The following is a 21,989-nucleotide window of genomic DNA, read 5'->3' as shown; positions in this document are numbered from 1 at the left end:
CTTTCCATGACCTTAAAATTGACCCGAAGGTCATTGTAATCGACTTGTGTTGGGGGACCATCCAAGTACATACTTATCCTAAATATGAATGAAACTGGTCAACTGGTTCTTGAGATATTGCGCTAACAAGCAAGGATGAACGGACACACCGACTGCTATAACCCCCGTATTTCATACTTGGGGGATAAAAAGTTGCAATGCAAGTAGTGATGGTTGTAGGCAATTTTTGATTTTGCTATGACATCACAGGAACAAGTAAAAATTGCAAGAACAGTTGTAATCACTATTATTCGTTGTATAATGCATTAAAAATTGAAAAGGAAGCTGTTCAAATAAGACATTTCCTTGATCTCATACAACCCCTGGCAATAATTACGGAATCACCGGCCTCGGAGGATGTTCATTCAGTTGTTTAATTTTGTAACTAACTGGAAACTAGACCAAAAAAAATAAAAATACCCAGTTTTAACCACAGTAATAATGATAAATTGTAGGATTTTCTCCTGCAATATTAAATGTCTCCCCCCCCCAAAAAAAATCTGGGAACCTCCTACACCTCAGCCCCTCCCCTCCCCATGCAAGAACAGCAAACTCCAGGCCTCTGAAGTTGTGACAACAATAAATTTCTCCACAAAGCAGAAACAGATACAACAGGTTCATAGTGTTCACCTGTTATCTACAACCCCTGGCAATAATTATGGAATCACCGGCCTCGGAGGATGTTCATTCAGTTGTTTAATTTTGTAGAAAAAAAGCAGATCACAGACATGACACAAAACTAAAGTCATTTCAAATGGCAACTTTCTGGCTTTAAGAAACACTATAAGAAATCAGGAAAAAAACATTGTGGCAGTCAGTAACGGTTACTTTTTCAGACCAAGCAGAGGGAAAAAAAATATGGACTCACTCAATTCTGAGGAATAAATTATGGAATCACCCTGTAAATTTTCATCCCCAAAACTAACACCTGCATCAAATCAGACCTGCTAGTTAGTCTGCATCTAAAAAGGAGTGATCACACCTTGGAGAGCTGTTGCACCAAGTGGACTGACATGAATCATGGCTCCAACACGAGAAATGTCAGTTGAAACAAAGGAGAGGATTATCAAACTCTTAAAAGAGGGTAAATCATCACGCAATGTTGCAAAAGATGTTGGTTGTTCACAGTCAGCTGTGTCTAAACTCTGGACCAAATACAAACAACATGGGAAGGTTGTTAAAGGCAAACATACTGGTAGACCAAGGAAGACATCAAAGCGTCAACATAGAAAACTTAAAGCAATATGTCTCAAAAATTGAAAATGCACAACAAAACAAATGAGGAACGAATGTGAGGAAACTGGAGTCAACGTCTGTGACCGAACTGTAAGAAACCGCCTAAAGGAAAAGGGATTTACATACAGAAAAGCTAAACAAAAGCCATCATTAACACATAAACAGAAAAAAACAAGGTTACAATGGGCTAAGGAAAAGCAATCGTGGACTGTGGATGACTAGATGAAAGTCATTCAGTGATGAATCTCGAATCTGAACTGGGCAAGGTGATGATGCTGGAACTTTTGTTTGGTGCCGTTCCAATGAGATTTATAAAGATGACTGCCTGAAGAGAACATGTAAATTTCCAAAGTCATTGATGATATGGGGCTGCATATCAGGTAAAGGCACTGGGGAGATGGCTGTCATTACATCATCAATAAATGCACAAGTTTATGTTGATATTTTGGACACTTTTCTTATCTCATCAATTGAAAGGATGTTTGGGGATGATGAAATCATTTTTCAAGATGATAATGCATCTTGCCATAGAGCGAAAACTGTGAAAACATTCCTTGCAAAAAGACACATAGGGTCAATGTCATGGCCTGCAAATAGTCCGGATCTTAATCCAATTGAAAATCTTTGGTGGAAGTTGAAGAAAATGGTCCATGACAAGGCTCCAACCTGCAAAGCTGATCTGGCAACAGCAATCAGAGAAAGTTGGAGCCAGATTGATGAAGAGTAGTGTTTGTCACTCATTGAGTCCATGCCTCAGAGACTGCAAGCTGTTATAAAAGCCAGAGGTGGTGCAACAAAATACTAGTGATGTGTTGGAGCGTTCTTTTATTTTTCATGATTCCATAATTTTTTCCTCAGAATTGAGTGATTCCATATTTTTTTCCCCTCTGCTTGGTAACCGTTACTGACTGCCACAATTTTTTTTCCTGATTTCTTGTAGTGTTTCTTAAAGCCAGAAAGTTGCCATTTGAAATGACTTTAGTTTTGTGTCATGTCTGTGATCTGCTTTTTTTCTACAAAATTAAACAACTGAATGAACATCCTCCGAGGCTGGTGATTCCATAATTTTTGTCAGGGGTTGTAGTTCGGCACACAGACAGACAGCAAGCATGACTCAAACAGTCTGTGATATAATGTTATCAGGAATCATACACATTTCATGGAACTTACAGTGACCTTTAGTACTTGTAAAAGATGTGGAAGCAACAGCGTCTGCCATGAGGATGTTATAGATTTTTTTTCCTCCTTAAAAAACAGAGGCGCCCAAATTCTTCTCTTTGGCTAGAGGGCCAAAAATATTTGTGTGTGTGAGTTACATACAATTTCAACAAAATGCAGCTACAGCCACACTCCAGTGATTGAGCTAGGCTCCACATGGTGCTCTTTCAGAAACAAACGCTCCAAGCAGAATCTGTACTGGCAGATTTATATGCCATTTATTCCGGGTTGCCAGGATACTCCATGTATATAAAGTTTGTGTCCTTTTTATATTTATTGCGTTTTTTTTCCCCGTCAGGGGACGGTGTTGAATTGAACCGTGCCCCATCATAAACCACATCTATTTTCCCCTATTGAATGTATCACCGATCAGATCACAAGCAGTGCTTTGATCAGTTCCCCCGTCTGATCAACCTGGTGCCCCGGCCTGCTGTGAATGAATGAAGCTCTGTGACTCTTTAAACTCTTAAAGGCGCTGGTCATGATCAGACCACGACCGGCACTTTAAAATTTTTAAGAGTCACAGTGCTTCATTCATTCACGGCAGCGTTTACCATAGCCATCAGTGAACTAATCAGCATTCTGGTTGCGATAAAAATGATCCACCAAGACAAAATAAAATATTAAATTACTCTGTTTCTGACCTGCACCACACTGTGCAGTACCAAGCCGAATCACTCGGAAACGAGGCTGTCGGCATACGCTGGCTTGATCGTCAAGGTGTGACAGGGCCTTTAAACTAGTCCAATTAATACATTACAGTGTACACACTCATTTAGCATTGCTCATGTTATCCTGTATTTTTCATGTTGTCATTATGGGGTGTTAAGAGAAGAAGTTTGAGGGGAAAAAAATTAATTTACTCCATTTTGGAATAAGGCTGTAACAAAACAAAATGCACGGTTCAAGATGCACTTTGTTTTGATAGATGCAACATAATACTCTGGTACAATACTCCAGAAAAGACAGTATTTTCGGCATCTTTCACAGAGCACTGTGTGTGAACGAATTCATTTTTTTTAAAAAGGTGGTACAGACTTACAGTCCCAAACCAGATTTTGTGGGCCCACCTCAATACTTTGGAATCCTCCTTTTGTTTGGGAAGAGCAATCAAAATGTATTATACTAGTATTGTAATAAATGACTGAAAAGAATACTGTGGCATAATAAGTGTAAAAACATGCAATCTATAATGAATAGTTCTGAAAATGACTAAATGGGTGAGGTTTTTATTGTGCCATACAATAAAGACTTAAAAACAACAGACATATAATGTGATAAAACTACTTTATTTTAATAATTTCATTTGGAATTTAAGAAATGCTAAAGTAATTTTAATTGACAGCAGACCGTGACTGATGACAGACATGTCAAAATATTTTTGACAATTGTCTCTTTCTAAATTTACTTACGAGCTCCCTCCTCGAGCTCCATGGTTCCCGTGTTGTTCCAGGTGCTGCCGCCTCCATAGTTTTCTTCTGTCTGGGTTGGCTCAGCATAGTCAGCAGGATTGAAAGTTCTAGAAAATATGACACCAAAACGTATTTTGAGAATTCCATGCAGTTTAAGAAAAAAAAAGAAAAAAAAAAAAGGCATTTTGTTACTGACCTTCAAAATTAGTACAACATGGACTAAGCTTAAGCACAGAAAAATCAAGTTGGTCAATCCAAACACTGCTGAAATTCTGCAGTGGAATTAAGTACAGGATCGCTTGGTATTTAACTAAACATCGGGGCTGTGAAGATCCAAATTAACATTGCACTACAAGGCTGTTCCATTAAACGGATTATTCTGGCTTGCCCTTAACAGATTGTCAAAGTGCAGACCTGGCAACAGGCTAGTTTACAATGTGCAGACCTGGCAACCCACCCGATAACGAAAGAAAGGAGCTGCGCCCTCGGTCAGACATGATCGAGCTGTTCAACTCTGAACAAAAGCCACAACAAATGCTGCTTCTGTTCAAGCTTTTTACCCCAATGGAGTATGATCAAACTACGAATAGCCCGGTTAAAGAAGTCTGAACATGATTGAAGTCATTAAGACTATAAGTACCTGTAAGTTACCACATACTATCAGCGATTTCAAAAATCTGTATTAAATTTTTGAACAGTGTAAAAATTGGATCCCAATTTCAAATCCGGTACAGATGATGGCCTTAACTATTATGTATATCAAGTTTGTTCAAGACTGACAAAGATGGCTGAAGAAGTTACTATGATGCTTTAAAATGTGCCCTGATTTGCTCGTCGGGATTAAACAAGAAGGAACACCACTCTGTGAAATAGCCCCATTAATTATGTCACCTTTAACCAAATATTTAAACTACAGATACAGATCTTTGGCCACACAAACCTTTGCTTGTTAGTCTTGAATGACAAGACATGCATGACTGACAGGTTTAACAAAGACTGAATCCAAATAAATTCACAAAAAAAAAAAAAAAAAAAAAAAAGATTTTGATGGCTTAAAGTAGAAACCATTCAGATTCTGATAAATGGCCTGGGGGATGCACATTGGGCAGCTCCTGCACATGCACATCCACAAAAAGGCAGAAGGAAGAAGCTTTTGCTTCTGTGTGTCCAGGTTTGTATTTTAAAGCTTAATCGCTGTGAAACAGTCACAAAATAACATTTTCTTATCTAACCATTTCATTTCAGTTAAGACAATTGCATTCTCTGACCACCAAGCTCTCTGGACTGTCACTTTTTCCACTTGCTCTGACTGAAATCTCTCTGCAGCCAGAATCAACCAATAAATAAATGCAGATAAACTCCCGAGATGAAGCAAAGCTCTGTGTGGCACTCTTGCACTAAAGATTGCTCTAAACAGAATCCATATCAATAGACATTACATACCATTTATTCTATGTCCCCAAGACACATTGTGTATGTAAAATCTGCACCCTTTTTTATAGTCGCTGTTTTTTTTCTATAGTGGGGCAGAGTTAAATCAAAGCTTGTTGAAGGCAATTTAAATCAATACAATCACTATCAAAAAGGTGTAAAGAAGAAGAGTTTCTTATTTAACATGGGTAGCCAACAAAAGCACGAAGTTTGTTTCCAGAAGGGCCCACGGCACGTGTCACTCCTCCCCCCAGCAATGATGTTAAGAGTGCCAGTCGGGAGTGTGGCTGTGATCGGGAAGTGAACCCGAATCGCTGGCGTCCCAGTCCAACGTGCAAGCTGTTACGCCACCACCTCCCTAAACCTGGAGTTGAACCAGGAAAGGCATCTCGCTTTAAACTTACGCGACCCAGAGCAAGAAAAGCCAAAAGAAACTAATTACACCGGACTGACTTTAACTGACTGACTGACATCCCTAATTTACAATATTTTTACTTTAATTCAGTGATATACTGAAACTGTTGACAGCCTCACACACTGCTCTAAATAAATTTGCCACATGGATCGGTACCATCTCACCAATCTGATACACCAAACAAGATTCCTATACAGATACTCTTTTTGATACATACTGGAGTTGTAGTTTAGCCTATACAGAGAAGATAACATACAACCGAGAATCAGTAAGCACCTTAACCGTGCTCTGTTTTTGATCTCAACAAAAACAAAAAAAGGCTGCAACCTCTCAACCATAACATTTTCCTTCAAGCAAAGTAATATTGCCTATCTGTCAGCAACATAAGAGCGCATATTTTAAATGCACAGAAAGAAATTCCACACACTCACCAATACAAATGCTTTCTGGATGGCGGCAGGTAGCGTACATTACCTGGTTAGTTAAGAATAAGCTACAGTCAAAGCTAAGGGGCAATCTATACCAAGCCCATTAGTTCAAGTGCTCATAGATCCGTCCCGTAATCGGTGATGCTACAAGAGCTTAGCTGCAGTACATGCCCGCTCCTTAACAAGTAAATTGTGGTTTTGATAACCATGTGTCCCTTGATGGCATTCTATAATAGTGGTAGCCACCAAAATCATTTAGTTGAAATTCCCAGCAGAGCCACAGAAAAAAAAATTAATAAATGTCTTGTAAATGTGAGTCAACCTTTAGTGATTAATAAATCTACATCTTAAATCATAAATCTTATTTAGACTTGTTTAGTAAGGTGTTGTAAGTACTGCATGGTTATCATATTAGATTTATTTATTTATCTTTCAGATGAGCAAATATTTTCTGATAAACAAGGACTACCTTGGAATGAAAAGCCTGAATTAAAATGAGGCAAGAGACATGGAAGAGTGTGAACGTATGTCAAAGGAAAATGTTGAAGGGGAGAAAAAAGGTTACCTAACTGAAGGTTACTGCTGCACTACCAGAATAACAAAATGAAGATATGAGGGCTATATTGCATAGACAGAGAGTAGATAAACTAATTCACCCCAAAGCTTCATCAAAAAGGAGGCGCTTCCATTCCGCTCGCTGTCAAGTCGACATGGAGGACATTGATCACATGGAGCAAGTTGTTTAGCTGACAAATGTCACTAGCAGTGCCGTCCCTGGCAGGGGCATAGCACCAAATTCTGGGCCCTAGGTACTAGCCATACTGAAGACGTGCCCCCCCCCCCCCAACACTTATGTTCTTTTTTTTTTTTTTTATTAACGCAGTCAAACCAGGTCTAAATGTATACCTTTGATCACACCTGGGAGTCAGAACCCTTTTTAAAGTTGGGGGAGCAATATTGAGTTGGGGGGTCTGGGGGACAAAATTGCACCATTTTCTAGAAAAATGGTGCAATTTGGTGCATTCCCGTCTGTTAAAATGCACCAAATTGCACCATTTTCTAGAAAAATGGTGCAATTTGGTCCCCAGGCACCCCAACTCAATATAGCTAGCTTTCAAGCTCACCTCTCTTTTCAAAGAATTTGGTTAGCAGCTGCTCTCCCTCATTTAGTTTTCTTTCCGTCCTTTTTTTTCCTCTTCTTTTTTGAAATCCAGACTTTGAGTTTTTTTTTTTTTTTTTAGGAAAGACATTTTATTTCAGCCTAAACACTTTGTCCACCTTCCTTTGGGCACTTGTCACAGTGTTATCCATAGATTAGTCACAGCTGATGCATGCCCGTATTTAACGGCTTTGCTCTTCATGGTGTTCTACATGAGGAACTTGCAGAGTATGCAATGCATATGAGTCAAACAATGTAACAACCGTCTTTTGAAGTGGAGTTTCTAATAAACAGACAAACGGTTCCATAAGGTAGGAGCATAGTAGCCAAAGGCTCTAAAACCTGTTGACGTCTTCTTAACTCTAAAAACAAAGAGCAAGCTCGTATCCTGTGATTGCAGGATACGAAAAGGCACATAAGGCTTCTGAAGTTCAGAAAAAGCTCTTGCATCGAAATGTGCATCATATTCTAATCAGAACTAAGACAATGTACTTTTAAATAGACTGCATTTATATAGCATTTTTCCATCTGCATCAGACGCTCAAAGCACTTTACAAATAATGCCTCACATTCTCCCCGAGGTGAGGGTGCTGCCATACAAGGTACTCACTACACACCAGGAGCAACTAGGGGATAAAGAACCTTGCCCAAGGGCCCTTAGTGATTTTCCGGTCAGGCTGGGATTTGAACAGAGGATCCTCTGGACTCAAGCCCAACGCTTTAACCACTAGACCATCACCTTCCCACTTTTGTTTGGAAAGAGTGCTCTCTCACACACACACACACACACACACACACACACACACACACACACACACACACACACACACACACACACACACACACACACACACACACCGAAGTATATCACTCCTCAAAAAATGAATAACACTTCTGTGCATTTTTCTTTGTTCTCAGCAATGACAGAATGGATTCATCTCTACAGTCACTCTCATGTAGCATCAAAATTTTCTCTCAGCAAAGAAATTTTTACACCGCTCTGGGGTACCTCAGTTTCTTTCCAGCAAAAAAACAAAAAACAAACAAACAAAAAAAAACCCCAAAACAAAACAACAATGAATTTAAGCAGCATTGCAAAGCGTGTGTGACCAGCTACATTAGAAACAGAGAAGAACGATTTGTTCACACCAGGCAATGTCACTAATGAAGTTGATATAGGCAGCCATATTACATGCTACAGTCAAATCAATTAGCCATACTGTGAGAACTGCAATAAACATTCACACTCCTCTTGAGAGGAAGTGACCAAGCCCCTGACCTCAATAGAGAAAGCCACGTCACATATGCTACTTTGAACAAAGCACAAAATGCTTATTTAAGGTTTATAAATGGCAATGAAAACAAAATACAGTAAAACGTGCAAATAATGGATTCAGGTGAACCAGCGAATTTCGTCTACAGCACTGGCCAACACGATTTTTCTTGCATGGAGTTTCTCAATGGATTTTGGGTCATTTGGGGGTGCTGAATCCAAATCTGGTGTTAGTTTTTGCCAATCACATCACGTTTTGGAGATACGAAAACATATTTCTCATATCAAGCATTGAAGTAAAAGCTGCAGTCTCGCACACCTCTTCGGTGCCCCAAACAATATTATGGCTCTTGTTCACATTTTGAGTACATGGTTTAAAAGCTATGCTTTTGAGGCTGTTTTTTGTGCATGATTAGTGGAATCAAACCCAAGAGTGAATGAGCAACTTTTGCGTAATCCATCAATACGCAACATGCAGATTGAAGAAAGAAAAAAAAAAAAAAAGTGATGTGATAGAGGAAATCTGAGCTCAGATTCAGCACCCCAAAATTACCCTAAATCAGTTCTCAAAGTCCATGCTTGAATTCTTTTTTTTTTTTTTTGACCAGTGTAATAATCAAAATCTGCTATATGTATAAAATAGATATGTATAAAACAGTTTAAGGTAAATTATGAAGGTAAAACCAAAAGCAGTCAAAAACAGCCAATTATACTCTAGACCCCAAAGGGTTAAACAATGACCGGGCACTGTGCATGTGCATTAAAAGGATATAATTTGGTCGAGTCACTCTTTTTTCCTAAGTTCACTGCAGAGTGGTACCTTAAAAACCTAAAGCCCGATTTATGCTTCTACAGCTCCGTAACTCTGTGGCCATGCAATGATGTCAACGTGCGCATGACCTTTTTTAAAGCTCTCCATCGTGTTGGAGGGTGACTCAACAGTGACTGCAGGAACAATGGCCTTTTCTGGATCAATCTGTCCCTCATCGAGCGCCACTTCTTTATACAATCAACCTCCAAACCAACATTACGGTATGTACATTTCAATTGCAGATCAATTTGAGCGTCTTTTTCTGGCTTCATGTTGTGAAGTTGGTCATATTTGAGGATTTTTCTGGCAAATATATTTGATTCATGATTGAAATGTAATCAGCGTGTGCACTGCAAAAACTTAACGGAAAAGGAAGGAGTGAAAGTGAAAGAGTGACCAATCACAGCCTTTGTTGTTTCTGTCATTAAAGTAGGTGCGCGTTAGGCTCTGGGGAGGGTTCACAGCCACACAGAGGACTCTGGTCTAAAACGGCTGTTTTTGGTTTGCCACACCCAGGGATATGTGTGACAATTAACACCATATTACAGCGCAGGCAGCAAGCAGCATGTTGTTAATAATCGCTGGCCTGTAATAAAAGCTTGCCTCGTTTAGGTGTCGGGGTCTGAGCACGATTTGAAAAAAGTAAACGCCCTGCTTTTAATCAAGGAAATACGGTACCTATTTTCCTCAAATTGGCGAGTGTCAGTGCTGAACTTTATTTCGTACCTCTGTTGCGACTAGACACATCCAGATTGCTCTGTCCAGTATATGCAAGCAGTTTAATGAAAATACATTGTGATGGGGCCAGACATATTTCCAGTGTGAGTGAAAATCCCTAATACAAAATACGGTATATACGGTGTTTATTACATAGAAACCCATACATACATTTGCTTTTGTTCAGTGAGTACAAGTATCTGATTTGTACAATGACTGTTTAGTTGAGTTTTACTCTATGCATCAGCCCTTTCCTTTAAAACCTACTATTTGAATTAACCATGTAAGGTTCCAACCCGTCAATAGGCATTACCAATACGCAGTAGAACACAGTTATAATAGTTATGCTACACCCGAGATACAGACCTTTGACTATTTAGGTAACAGACACCCTATTGAATGAATCGATCAAAACCCAACTCTAAAAGACCCGCCACCGGTGCTGTTGCCCAACAGGGTGCCGGTGGAAATTGGGCTACTGCTGGGCGAAGACGACGAAGAAGGAGGAGGAGAACATTTCCACAAACAGCGGGACCATGCACTCTCAGAAAAGAGATACTAGGGGTGATTGAGAAATTTTGAGCCTGACCTAGATAAACTCAGGTGTAGTTCTCCATGTTTTGCATTGTGAGAAACCAACAATTCTCAAGATTGTACCCAGTAAGTTGAAATTACCCACATTTGACAAATGTTGACTCCTCAGAATGCAAAAGCTAGGAGAACCACAACCTACTTTTTCTGAGCCAGGCTCAAAACTTTGCAATCCTTCCTCGTATTTAAACCTGTGATGTTCTTTTCTATTCGCCAACATACTGCATGTCCTCTCTCTTTTGGAATAAAGCCACACAATAGGCTGAAGTTCTGCTCTCTGGTGTCCATGACAACAGGTAAAATTGGAACAAAAGACTGTGGATTTAGACAAAGCAGGTGCTCTCTTACCCCATGCCCTGTGCCGAAAACCTGCCTCCCCGCCGTCCAGATACTCCTAGGGAGACAGTTTATTTTGGATTGTTAGTTTAACTACCAAAGCAACAATTTCCCAATCACTCTAGTTATTACAACTTACCAACAGTCCCTCTTCCTCTGCCTCTTCCCCTTCGGCCTCGCTCTGTGCCTCGTCCAGTGACTCCAGCTTTGCCACCATCCAAGCCATTCTCTTGACCCCGGACTTGAATTATCAAGGGAAATTCATGCATGAGTCTTTGACACTACACTGCATGCAAACACTGAATTCAGATAAACCATAATTTTTTGGAATCTTAATGTTCAGACAATTAATGTGGTACAGTTTCAATATGATTGCAGCATTTTTCAATTTTGACACCTGTGCAATTCTTCAACTGACCTCTACCTGGTGGCCTACTGAAAATTCAAGTGACCAGTCCTTTTTTTATTTTCCAAAAGAGTAATGTTTAAGGAGTATTTGTGCAAAATTTGGTGCTTGCATCACCTATTGAAGGATTGTTTCAGTTATATGCTGCATTATCAGCACCGATCAACATTTAAAAAACAATTTCTGTTCTATCAATGATCACAGCCACTTCATCTACATCACAGGTTCTGGTTATGTTTGCTTACAGTATAGCATAGCACAGGTTTCCCAAATTGGGAGACTGTCAACTTTGTAAGTTCCAGTAAAGACAAAAACACACAAAACAAACACACCCCCCCCACACACACACACTTACACTCTCGTCCCCTGCTGGATCCGCGACTCTTACGTGGAGCTCCACCTCGACGACGTGCTATATCCTTCTCCCCTCCTTTCTCTCTGTTTTCTTTTCCTTCCTCTCCGGTCTCTGCTTGACTTGTCTCCTTCTGGCCTGACACCCCTTTCTTCTTTCCCACCATCTCCCAAGAGTCCTGATTAAATAATAAAGAATAAAAAAAGCCAGCATTAAGACAGCTGTTTTCTTACAACACTGGGCACACAGACCGCTTGCCAGAGGTTAGTCCACCTTCTTTTATCCTTTTACATTAAGAAATGTGTTTGCAGAAGACAAGAGTTGGAGCACACAATCAGTTGAACAGCATCTCATTTTGCTAAACTGTACTACTGGGGTGCCAAGAAACAAACTATGACACAAAGAATAGAGCCGGGTGTTGACTTGGGGTAGCGATTTAAACTAGGGGTCAACCAATATGGATTTTTAAGGCTGATACCGATTATTTGCAAGGTTTGGAGGCCGATATAGATATTTGAGGCTGATATCTGCTTGCACAAAAAAGTGTCAAAATTTAGTATACCACACTCTTAACACAAGCCATTAAAATTTTGCAGAGTATGTTTAACTGGGCAGCACAGTCTCGTTTGAGGGCGGGCGCTAAAGGGGTAAAATATGATGCATATGGTGTAATTTCTCTACTTCTGGGAACAGAAACACAGCACTGTCCATGTTTTTGGGCAAATTATACACAAAGAAAATGAAAATGTTAAGAAAAGGTGATGATGCAGTGGAAAGTGGACATGGGTTGCAGTTTGCTTATGACCCGCCGCTCAAATGTGTCGAGGCGGTTGCGCAGGCGAGAGACTCCAGCTACTCTGATTAGCTGTGTAGGTTAACACTTACCAACTTGACCTCTCACATTTGACTTGTCTTCCCTTCTCCATTGGGAACTTAAAAAAAAAAAAAAAAAAAACCTGCACTTTTCATGACTGCTTCTGTGACTGCAGCCAAAAACAAAACTATTTTCCCTTGTGAAGATATGCTGTGTATATATATATTACACAACGGGAACGGCTGTCCCCATAAGTGGTCAAATCCCGTGATATCACAGAGGATTCAGACGAGACTTCGCTGCCCTAATGACAGAACCTTTCAACATGACCCTTACACCCCTGCCATGTAATGTGGAGTTGCTTCAGGAAGGCCATCCAGTGTAAAAACCTGTGCCAATTCAACATGCAGATCTACCTTGGATTTGTTGTGGCAACCCTGAGTGCAAACAAGGGAGCAGCTGAAGGAAGTTACTATAGTTTAATCCAGTCAGGCAGAGTTTTTACATTATCTTGGCAGCTTTTTTCTTTCAACATTTTTGAGTGGGACTGCATTACTTAAAAAAAAAAAAAAAAAACAAAACAAAAAAAAAACTATAACCCCTTTAATAATTGTCTTATTTGACAAGAGCTGAATGTTGACTAATTTCATTAAAAACCTGCTCTTTAAATGAGGCTGTGAGCTGAAAATGATCGTTTAAGATCATTACGTTGCTCTCCTATTTAATGAGCGTGTACAGCTTAAATACACTGTTCACACAAATGATCATGTGATTGTCTGTAAACAGTTTGTACAATTTAAAAACATTCCATGAATCTATTAGCTTTTGTTTTTGTGCAAAAATGAGTGAAAACCTCTTCTCATGTCTCTCACACACTCCCCCCTCTCCAGTGCACTCTACTCTCACTCCCTCACCTTGATTCAAACACCATCTCTGTGTTTTCTACTGTTGAGGAAACAAGAGCTTTTTGATAACACAAACAGGGTTAGATAAATATTTTTGAGCCTACTGGTCAGGACCAATAGCACCAAATTTGTTACTAGCCCTCCTGGTCTACGGTAGCGGCCCCAGGTATTTGGAAGCTCAGAGCCTCCGACGGTGAGCCTCAGCGTAGCATTAATCATCACATCATGCGCATGTAGTCAATCAATATGTATTTGTAAATCTATAGCATGATAGAACGTATTCGTTTTGTGCTGAAAGTTATAAACTCTCTTTTTTTTTTTTTTTTTACATGATCCTCTGCTTTCATGTTAATGTACCATGCACCTCATACTTTGCTTTTCTGTAATTCTGGCCTTGTGCTCGTCTTATTCAGCCCAAACAGCCTTTACTCTTGTTACTTAATCCACATGTCTATTCTTGCTACGTAAGCTCTATAATATCTCTGATTTTTTTTTTTTTGGCAACAATGATACCTATTGCTTCTCAGACTAGTATAATGAAAATTTTATGAATGGGTCAGGGGTCTGCAACCTTTACTGTCAAAAGAGCCATTTTTGTCCCGTCATCCACAAATAAAATTCTGGCAAAGAAAACATGCTGTGTGGCTCATTATTCATCCTTCATTATTTGGTGGGACCCAGGCTTAAGCCATCTGGAGGCTGTTAGCAGGAAGTTAGAATGAAAATCTGGACTAATTTCTGTTTTTTTCTCTTGCTGCACTGAGGAAATACACAGTCCTTTTTTGGTAGTACATGCGCACACAAGTGTGTCCCTTTTGCGTGACCGAACAACACAAGCAAAGACAATTTAACTGAGCTAACTGACAGTGCTAGTTCCTCAGTCCAGAAAAAAAAAAAAAAAAAATCACATCAGCTTTTCATCTCAACAGCTCTTCATGCACCCAGACAACTTACAGCGGAGTGGATTTTCTTTGTGTGTGCAAGTGCATCCCTTTTGTGTGACCGAACGACACAAGCGAAGACGATTTAATTGAGCTAACTGACAGTACTCGTCCCTCAGTCCAGCAAAAAAAAAAAAAAAAAAAAAAAATCATCAGATTTTCATCTGAACAGCTCTTCATGCACACAGATGACTTACAGCAGAGTGGATTTGCTTTTTTTTTTTTTTTGGGAAGTACAAAGTCATTGCACAGCATCACCGGACTACACGTTACAATTTGGACTAGAGCTTGTGTTGGACTTTAGCAGAAGTGGAACACCAAAATGTAAGGCCCTTTTCTGTTGTTTATAAATTAATAAAATATCAAATGACAAGGATCTATTTTAGCCGTTATATAAAACAAATAAGGAATGTTTCTACATTCTTTCAATGGTACGAATACTTCATGAGGTGAAAGCTGGAACATACCATTCAACGAGGCAAATGGAACCCACAATGGTCCTGACATTTTCTTTGACTTCTATTTACTGCAGACTGTACTATGAAACAAACATATTTCATGTTTTGTGTGGTCAGCTTTATTTTACTTTTTTAATATATATCCATTCCTACAATTTAAGGCCTGCAGCGTGTTCCAAGAAATAAAAAAAGGTTGGGACAGGGCAGTTTATTCTAAATATAAGAATTAATTAATCATTTTTGCAGCCAGTTTTCTTGAGAAATGCCAGGGGATGAAAACAAGAACATTTCCAAGTCACTGAATAGTTCTTAGACTTCATTTACATCAATCATTCAGAAATACAAACAGTGTGGTACTTTATGGTAAATCTGTCAGGTCGGCAGTTCTCAAAAACTAAATGACCACGCTGGAAGGAGAAAACTGAGGGAAGCCATCAAGACAACTCTGGAATAACTTTGGCTCCTGTGGGTTTGAGTGGAGAAACTGGGAACAGTGCAGCATTTTTATGTTTATCTTCATTTTACATACAGTCCCAACCTTTTCTAATTTGTGGCTGTTTTCTGTTGCATTTCTGAAATGAATGTAAACACCAAAGTCTTATAAAGAAGGAAACAATACACAGACGTGTGCAGGAACACTGATATAAACTGAACAGAACAAAGCAGGCTGAATTTATTACCCATGTTTTTTTTTTTAAATAAGAGGTAACTTTGAAATAAAACATATAGCTGCAGCCTAATAACTCTGAAACAAATTAGCAGCTTGTATTTTTACTCTGACTGGAGTACATTTTAGTGTGATGATGGAATTCATCCAGCTTTATTCTCCTCCTCAGTCATGTTTTGTGCTTGAACATAAAACAACTACATTAACTCTCAAACTAAAATAAATACTTAAAAAAAATAAAAGCTTATTAAAGTTTAGATTTCTCACCTGCTTAATGTGAGAACCTGTGCATTTAGACACTGCTCTGTTCAGCCCCCCCACCCCACACTCTCCCTGCCTGTATGAGCACCAGCTCCGCATACACAGACACACAAAGAACTCGTTTGAAAAACACTGCATTTTAGACAACTTAAGCAAGTCATCCACAGCTTTTTTGACCGTGTTTTTCGAAAACTGACTGTCCAAATCGAGGCTGGAAGGCTTGTTATCCAAAATTCTGTTATTGCGAAATGGCTCAACTATTTAAGGCGCAAGTTTGAAAAAAAAAAAAAAAAAAAATCGGAATTGTGAACACTTTTAATCACAAGACTGACAAGATTTTTACCTAGACATTGGTTTACAAGGGGAAAATATCGACTAGACACAGACCAAAAATAACTGGTCTGTGACCTTGGACCAGTGGTTTTCCCTACCCCTGTCAAAGCCTTTAATCTGTAAAATGAACCATTAATTTCTGAATGTAACAGCAGCTACAGATACAGGAGGTGGTCTGGATTATTTAATGAAGGAATGTGATGGAGATAGACAATTTGCAGCTGCAAGCAGCATCTATCTCCGTCTCTATGCATCGCACAGCGCATGAAGCCGATACTTGGCAGCCAATGAGTTGCTAAACGCAGCACCGCAAAAATGAAATGTCATATCTGACCAGTTCTCACTGTGTTTTGTACAGTAACATTACCTCTAACCTTAGTGACATGAAATTTGGGGTTCCACAGGTGTTCGTTTTAGGCCCCCTGCCCTCCCTTTATATAGCACCCCTTAGGCACATATTGCGGCATTTTGGGATTACCTTTCACTGCTATGCTGATGATACTCAGTTATACATGCTGATAACTGCTGGTAATCTCGTTCATATAAAATCCTTAGGAGATTGCCTTGCATCAGTGAGAAGCTGGATGTCTAGAAACTTCCTACTTTTAAACTCTGATAAGACTGAAATGATGGTTCTTGATCCACTGAGATATCTGCATCAATTTGACCAGTTAACGCTTAGCCTAGGCTCGTGTGTCATACATCACACTGACAAACTGAGGGACCTTGGGGTAATTTTTGATCCTACATTGTCCTTTGACCTCCACATTAGAAATATTACGAGGACTGCTTTCTTCCACCTGCGAAATATAGCGAAGATTCGTCCCATCCTATCTATGGCTGATGTTGAGACCCCGATCCATGCGTTTATCTCTTCTACTCGTAGATTAGACTACTGCAATGTTCTGTTTTCTGGTTTACCGCAGTCCAGCATTAGGGCTCTCCAATTGGTTCAAAATGCTGCAGCCAGACTTTTGACACAAAGCAGAAAGTTCGACCACATTACACCCATTTTGGCATCTCTTCACTGGCTTCCTGTCCCAGTGAGATCAGATTTTAAGGTTCTGCTACTCGTCTATAAAATTGCTCCCTACCTAGCTGACCTAATTAAATCTTACGTACCGGCCCAGGCTTTGCGTTCTCAGGGTACAGGACTACTTTGCGTCCCTAGGGTGAATAAGAAGTCTGCAGGTCATAGAGCTTTCTCTTATCGTGCCCCTGCTCTATGGAATGATCTCCCAGCGTCAATTAAACAATCACATTCTGTGGAGACTTTCAAGTTCAGACTTAAGAGTCACTTATTTTCCATTTTGTATGGCTAGCATACTGGTACAGTTTTGTTTTATGCTTTTTCCTCTTTTAATTCATTTATTAGTAATTGGAGAGGGCTGTGGCCTCAACTTTACCTAAATTCTGTGGCCGGCAATCACCTTAGTATTTCTTCTGTTTTCTTGTTTAATGCTGGCAAATTCTACAGTAGTTCTTGTCTTTCTGATGCCTGATTGTTTTTTCCTCTCTGTTTAAGCTGCAGCTCCATCCAGAGATGGGAGTTGTATTTGTGCTGGAGACCATCCTGTCCTGTGCACCAACAGCATTTCCTGTATATTCGTTTTGTGAATTGTTCTATAATTTATGCCTGTAGCATGGCCCAAGTAGAGGGTCACCCCTTTGAGTCTGGTCTGCTTGAGGTTTCTTCCTCAGAGGGAGTTTTTCCTTACCACTGTTACTCTGGGGGTTAGTAAGGTTAGACCTTACTTGTGTGAAGTGCCTTGAGGCAACTCTGTTGTGATTTGACGCTATATAATTGAAATTGATATCTGGTCAAGGCTCTCCTGCCAGCAGTGGGTACTCCTCCACTCCAATCCAAAATGCAGACAATGTCTTGGACTTGAACTCCAGTCGCATCCTTGAATCTGAGGTGACAATGAACTGCTCTTCCTCTGCTGTGCTAAAGTCATCAGCTGGAGTTGCACTGAAGGGGTCTCTGATCCGGTCATATTTTGATGAATCTTGCACTGGAAAATACTTTTGGAAATGTGTTTTAAGGGCAGAGATGTGATTTTTCATGCATGGGATCACAGTGTTCTGCAGTTTGTTCGAATCAATGAATGACTTCAAGCTTTCAAATGAGTCTATATTCCCCCCTGTAACTCACTGCTCCCACATCCCTAATTTTCTTGTGAGTGATGTGATTTTACAACCCCTGGCAAAAATTATGGAATCACCGGCTTCAGAGGATGTTCATTCAGTTGTTTAATTTTGCAGAAAAAAACCAGATCACAGACATGACATAAAACTAAAGTCATTTCAAATGGCAACTTTCTGGCTTTAAGAAACACTATAAGAAATCAGGAAAAAAATTGTGGCAGTCAGTAACGGTTACTTTTTTAGACCAAGCAGAGGGAAAAAATTATGGAATCACTCAATTCTGAGGAAAAAATTATGGAATCATGAAAAACAAAAGAACGCTCCAACACATCACTAGTATTTTGTTGCACCACCTCTGGCTTTTATAACAGCTTGTAGTCTCTGAGGCATGGACTTAATGAGTGACAAACAGTACTCTTCATCAATCTGGCTCCAACTTTCTCTGATTGCTGTTGCCAGATCAGCTTTGCAGGTTGGAGCCTTGTCATGGACCATTTTCTTCAACTTCCACCAAAGATTTTCAATTGGATTAAGATCCGGACTTTATCATCTTTATAAATCTCATTGGGACGGCACCAAATAAAAGTTCCAGCATCATCACCTTGCCCAATGCAGATTCGAGATTCATCACTGAATATGACTTTCATCCAGTCATCCACAGTCCACGATTGCTTTTCCTTAGCCCATTGTAACCTTGTTTTTTTTCTGTTTATGTGTTAATGATGGCTTTCGTTTACATTTTCTGTTATGTAAATCCCATTTCCTTTAAGCGGTTTCTTACAGTTCGGTCACAGACGTTGACTCCAGTTTCCTCCCATTCGTTCCTCATTTGTTTTGTTGTGTATTTTCAATTTTTGAGACATATTGCTTTAAGTTTTCTATGTTGACGCTTTGATGGCTTCCTTGGTCTACCAGTATGTTTGCCTTTAACAACCTTCCCATGTTGTTTGTATTTGGTCCAGAGTTTAGACACAGCTGACTGTGAACAACCAACATCTTTTGCAACATTGCGTGATGATTTACCCTCTTTTATGAGTTTGATAATCCTCTCCTTTGTTTCAATTGACATCTCTCGTGTTGGAGCCATGATTCATGTCAGTCCACTTGGTGCAACAGCTCTCCAAGGTGTGATCACTCCTTTTTAGATGCAGACTAACGAGCAGATCTGATTTGACGCAGGTGTTAGTTTTGGGGATGAAAATTTACAGGGTGATTCATAATTTATTCCTCAGAATTGAGTGAGTCCATATTTTTTTTCCCTCTGCTTGGTCTAAAAAAGTAACCGTTACTGACTGCCACAATTATTTTTCCTGATTTTTTATAGTGTTTCTTAAAGCCAGAAAGTTGCCATTTAAAATTACTTTAGTTTTGTGTCATGTCTGTGATCTGTTTTTTTTCTACAAAATTAAACAACTGAATGAACATCTTCCGAGGCCGGTGATTCCATTATTATTGCCAGGGGTTGTATATGCCAGCTGTGGGAGGTATGTCTTAGTGCCCTGCATCTGCAGATTAAGTTCATTAAGTTTTTGAAACATGTCACTCAGGTATGCAAGCTTCATGAGGAAGTTGTTATCTTTAAACTTGTGGGCAAGCTCACTACATCCCCCAATTCAAACACCCCGGACAAAACCTTCCCCGTGACAGCCACCAGGACTCGCTGTGGAACAGTATAGCTGTGTGGTCGGAGCTCAATCTCCTCACGCAATGCAGAGAAAATCCAGGCTTTGGCAGGTCGCGTTTTGATGAAGTTTACTGTGGCAATAACGTCAGTCATAACATCATTCACCTCAGGACTCAGCTGTTTAGAAGCAAGCACCTCTTGGTATATCACGCAGTGTGTCCACTGCACGTTCGGGAGATGCGTTTGATGAGCGCCTGCAGCCCTCCCTGTCTCCCAGCCATTGCTTGAGCGTCGTCTGTGCAGATTCCCACACAGTCCTTCCATTTTAAATCAGCATCTTTAAGTAAGTGTCAATGAGTAAGTGTCAATGTTAAACAACTCATCTGCAGTGGCTCTGTTTTTTTACAGGTTTACAGAAAGGCAAATTCTCCCTGAAATCCTCACTGTCGATGAATCTGACATATGTTATTAATAAACAGTCCTTGTTGCTATCCATGGCTTCGTCCACCTACAGAGCAAAACGGTTGTCATTGAGCTGCTCCTCCATATCTTTTGACATGTCATAGATGCGCCTTGCAATGGTATTGTTTGATAGAGGGATAGTCTTTAGTTTATTGGCAGTTGTTTCCTCAGTCATCGTGGAAACCATATCAATAGCTGCAGGCAATATTAATTCCTCAGCAATGGTGTGTGGTTTTTTACATTTTGCAACTCTGTAGGCTACTTTATGAGAGGCAAGTTGTGCATTTGATGTAGAAACAGCTGCGTTTGTAAACGTATTCTGTTGTGCACGACAGCTGAGTAGTTTCTTCCTGAAGAACTCCACAGGCTTCTGTGTGTGTGCAGGATGTAAGGTCTCTAAGCGGCGCTTTAGCTTGTTTAGCATTCATGCTATCTGAAGCTAGCACTTTGAGGCACAGCACACACTGTGGTCTCTCTTCATTACCCACTGTTGTACAGGTGAAGCCGAGGGCTTCACCTGTACAACGTTTTGGGCTTCCTTTTCTCTCAAAAATTCTTGAAAGGGTAGTTGTAAAACAGCTAACTGATCATCTGCAGAGGAATGGTCTATTTGAAGAGTTTCAGTCAGGTTTTAGAATTCATCATAGTACAGAAACAGCATTAGTGAAGGTTACAAATGATCTTATGGCCTCGGACAGTGGACTCATCTCTGTGCTTGTTCTGTTAGACCTCAGTGCTGCTTTTGATACTGTTGACCATAAAATTTTATTACAGAGATTAGAGCATGCCATAGGTATTAAAGGCACTGCGCTGCGGTGGTTTGAATCATATTTGTCTAATAGATTACAATTTGTTCATGTAAATGGGGAATCTTCTTCACAGACTAAAGTTAATTATGGAGTTCCACAAGGTTCTGTGCTAGGACCAATTTTATTCACTTTATATATGCTTCCCTTAGGCAGTATTATTAGACGGTATTGCTTAAATTTTCATTGTTACGCAGATGATACCCAGCTTTATCTATCCATGAAGCCAGAGGACACACACCAATTAGCTAAACTGCAGGATTGTCTTACAGACATAAAGACATGGATGACCTCTAATTTCCTGCTTTTAAACTCAGATAAAACTGAAGTTATTGTACTTGGCCCCACAAATCTTAGAAACATGGTGTCCAACCAGATCCTTACTCTGGATGGCATTACCCTGACCTCTAGTAATACTGTGAGAAATCTTGGAGTCATTTTTGATCAGGATATGTCATTCAAAGCGCATATTAAACAAATATGTAAGACTGCTTTTTTGCATTTACGCAATATCTCTAAAATCAGAAAGGTCTTGTCTCAGAGTGATGCTGAAAAACTAATTCATGCATTTATTTCCTCTAGGCTGGACTATTGTAATTCATTATTATCAGGTTGTCCTAAAAGTTCCCTAAAAAGCCTTCAGTTAATTCAAAATGCTGCAGCTAGAGTGCTGACGGGGACTAGAAGGAGAGAGCATATCTCACCCATATTGGCCTCTCCATTGTCTTCCTGTTAATTCTAGAATA

The 21,989-nt window shown here is 39.8% G+C and overlaps 1 protein-coding gene across 3 annotated transcripts in view; it reads right to left on the bottom strand.

Annotated features, from left to right (window-relative positions):
• The window catches only part of ubap2l (ubiquitin associated protein 2-like), a 58,395-nt gene that overhangs the window by 26,672 nt on the left and 9,734 nt on the right, over positions 1–21,989 (bottom strand). For all 3 annotated transcript variants that reach the window (XM_034161508.1, XM_034161510.1, XM_034161509.1), the window contains exons 5-8: positions 11,828–12,002; positions 11,206–11,307; positions 11,079–11,124; positions 3,906–4,012 (exon numbers count right to left, since the gene is read on the bottom strand). In XM_034161508.1, the coding sequence (XP_034017399.1) occupies positions 3,906–4,012; positions 11,079–11,124; positions 11,206–11,307; positions 11,828–12,002 (430 nt within the window). The remainder of the gene's footprint in view (positions 1–3,905; positions 4,013–11,078; positions 11,125–11,205; positions 11,308–11,827; positions 12,003–21,989) is intronic.

Source organism: Thalassophryne amazonica, chromosome 20, assembly GCF_902500255.1.
Source record: "Thalassophryne amazonica chromosome 20, fThaAma1.1, whole genome shotgun sequence".
Taxonomy (NCBI): domain Eukaryota; kingdom Metazoa; phylum Chordata; class Actinopteri; order Batrachoidiformes; family Batrachoididae; genus Thalassophryne; species Thalassophryne amazonica.
The sequence above is the reverse complement of the archived record's forward strand: the minus strand, read 5'-3'. Positions and strand labels throughout refer to the sequence as shown.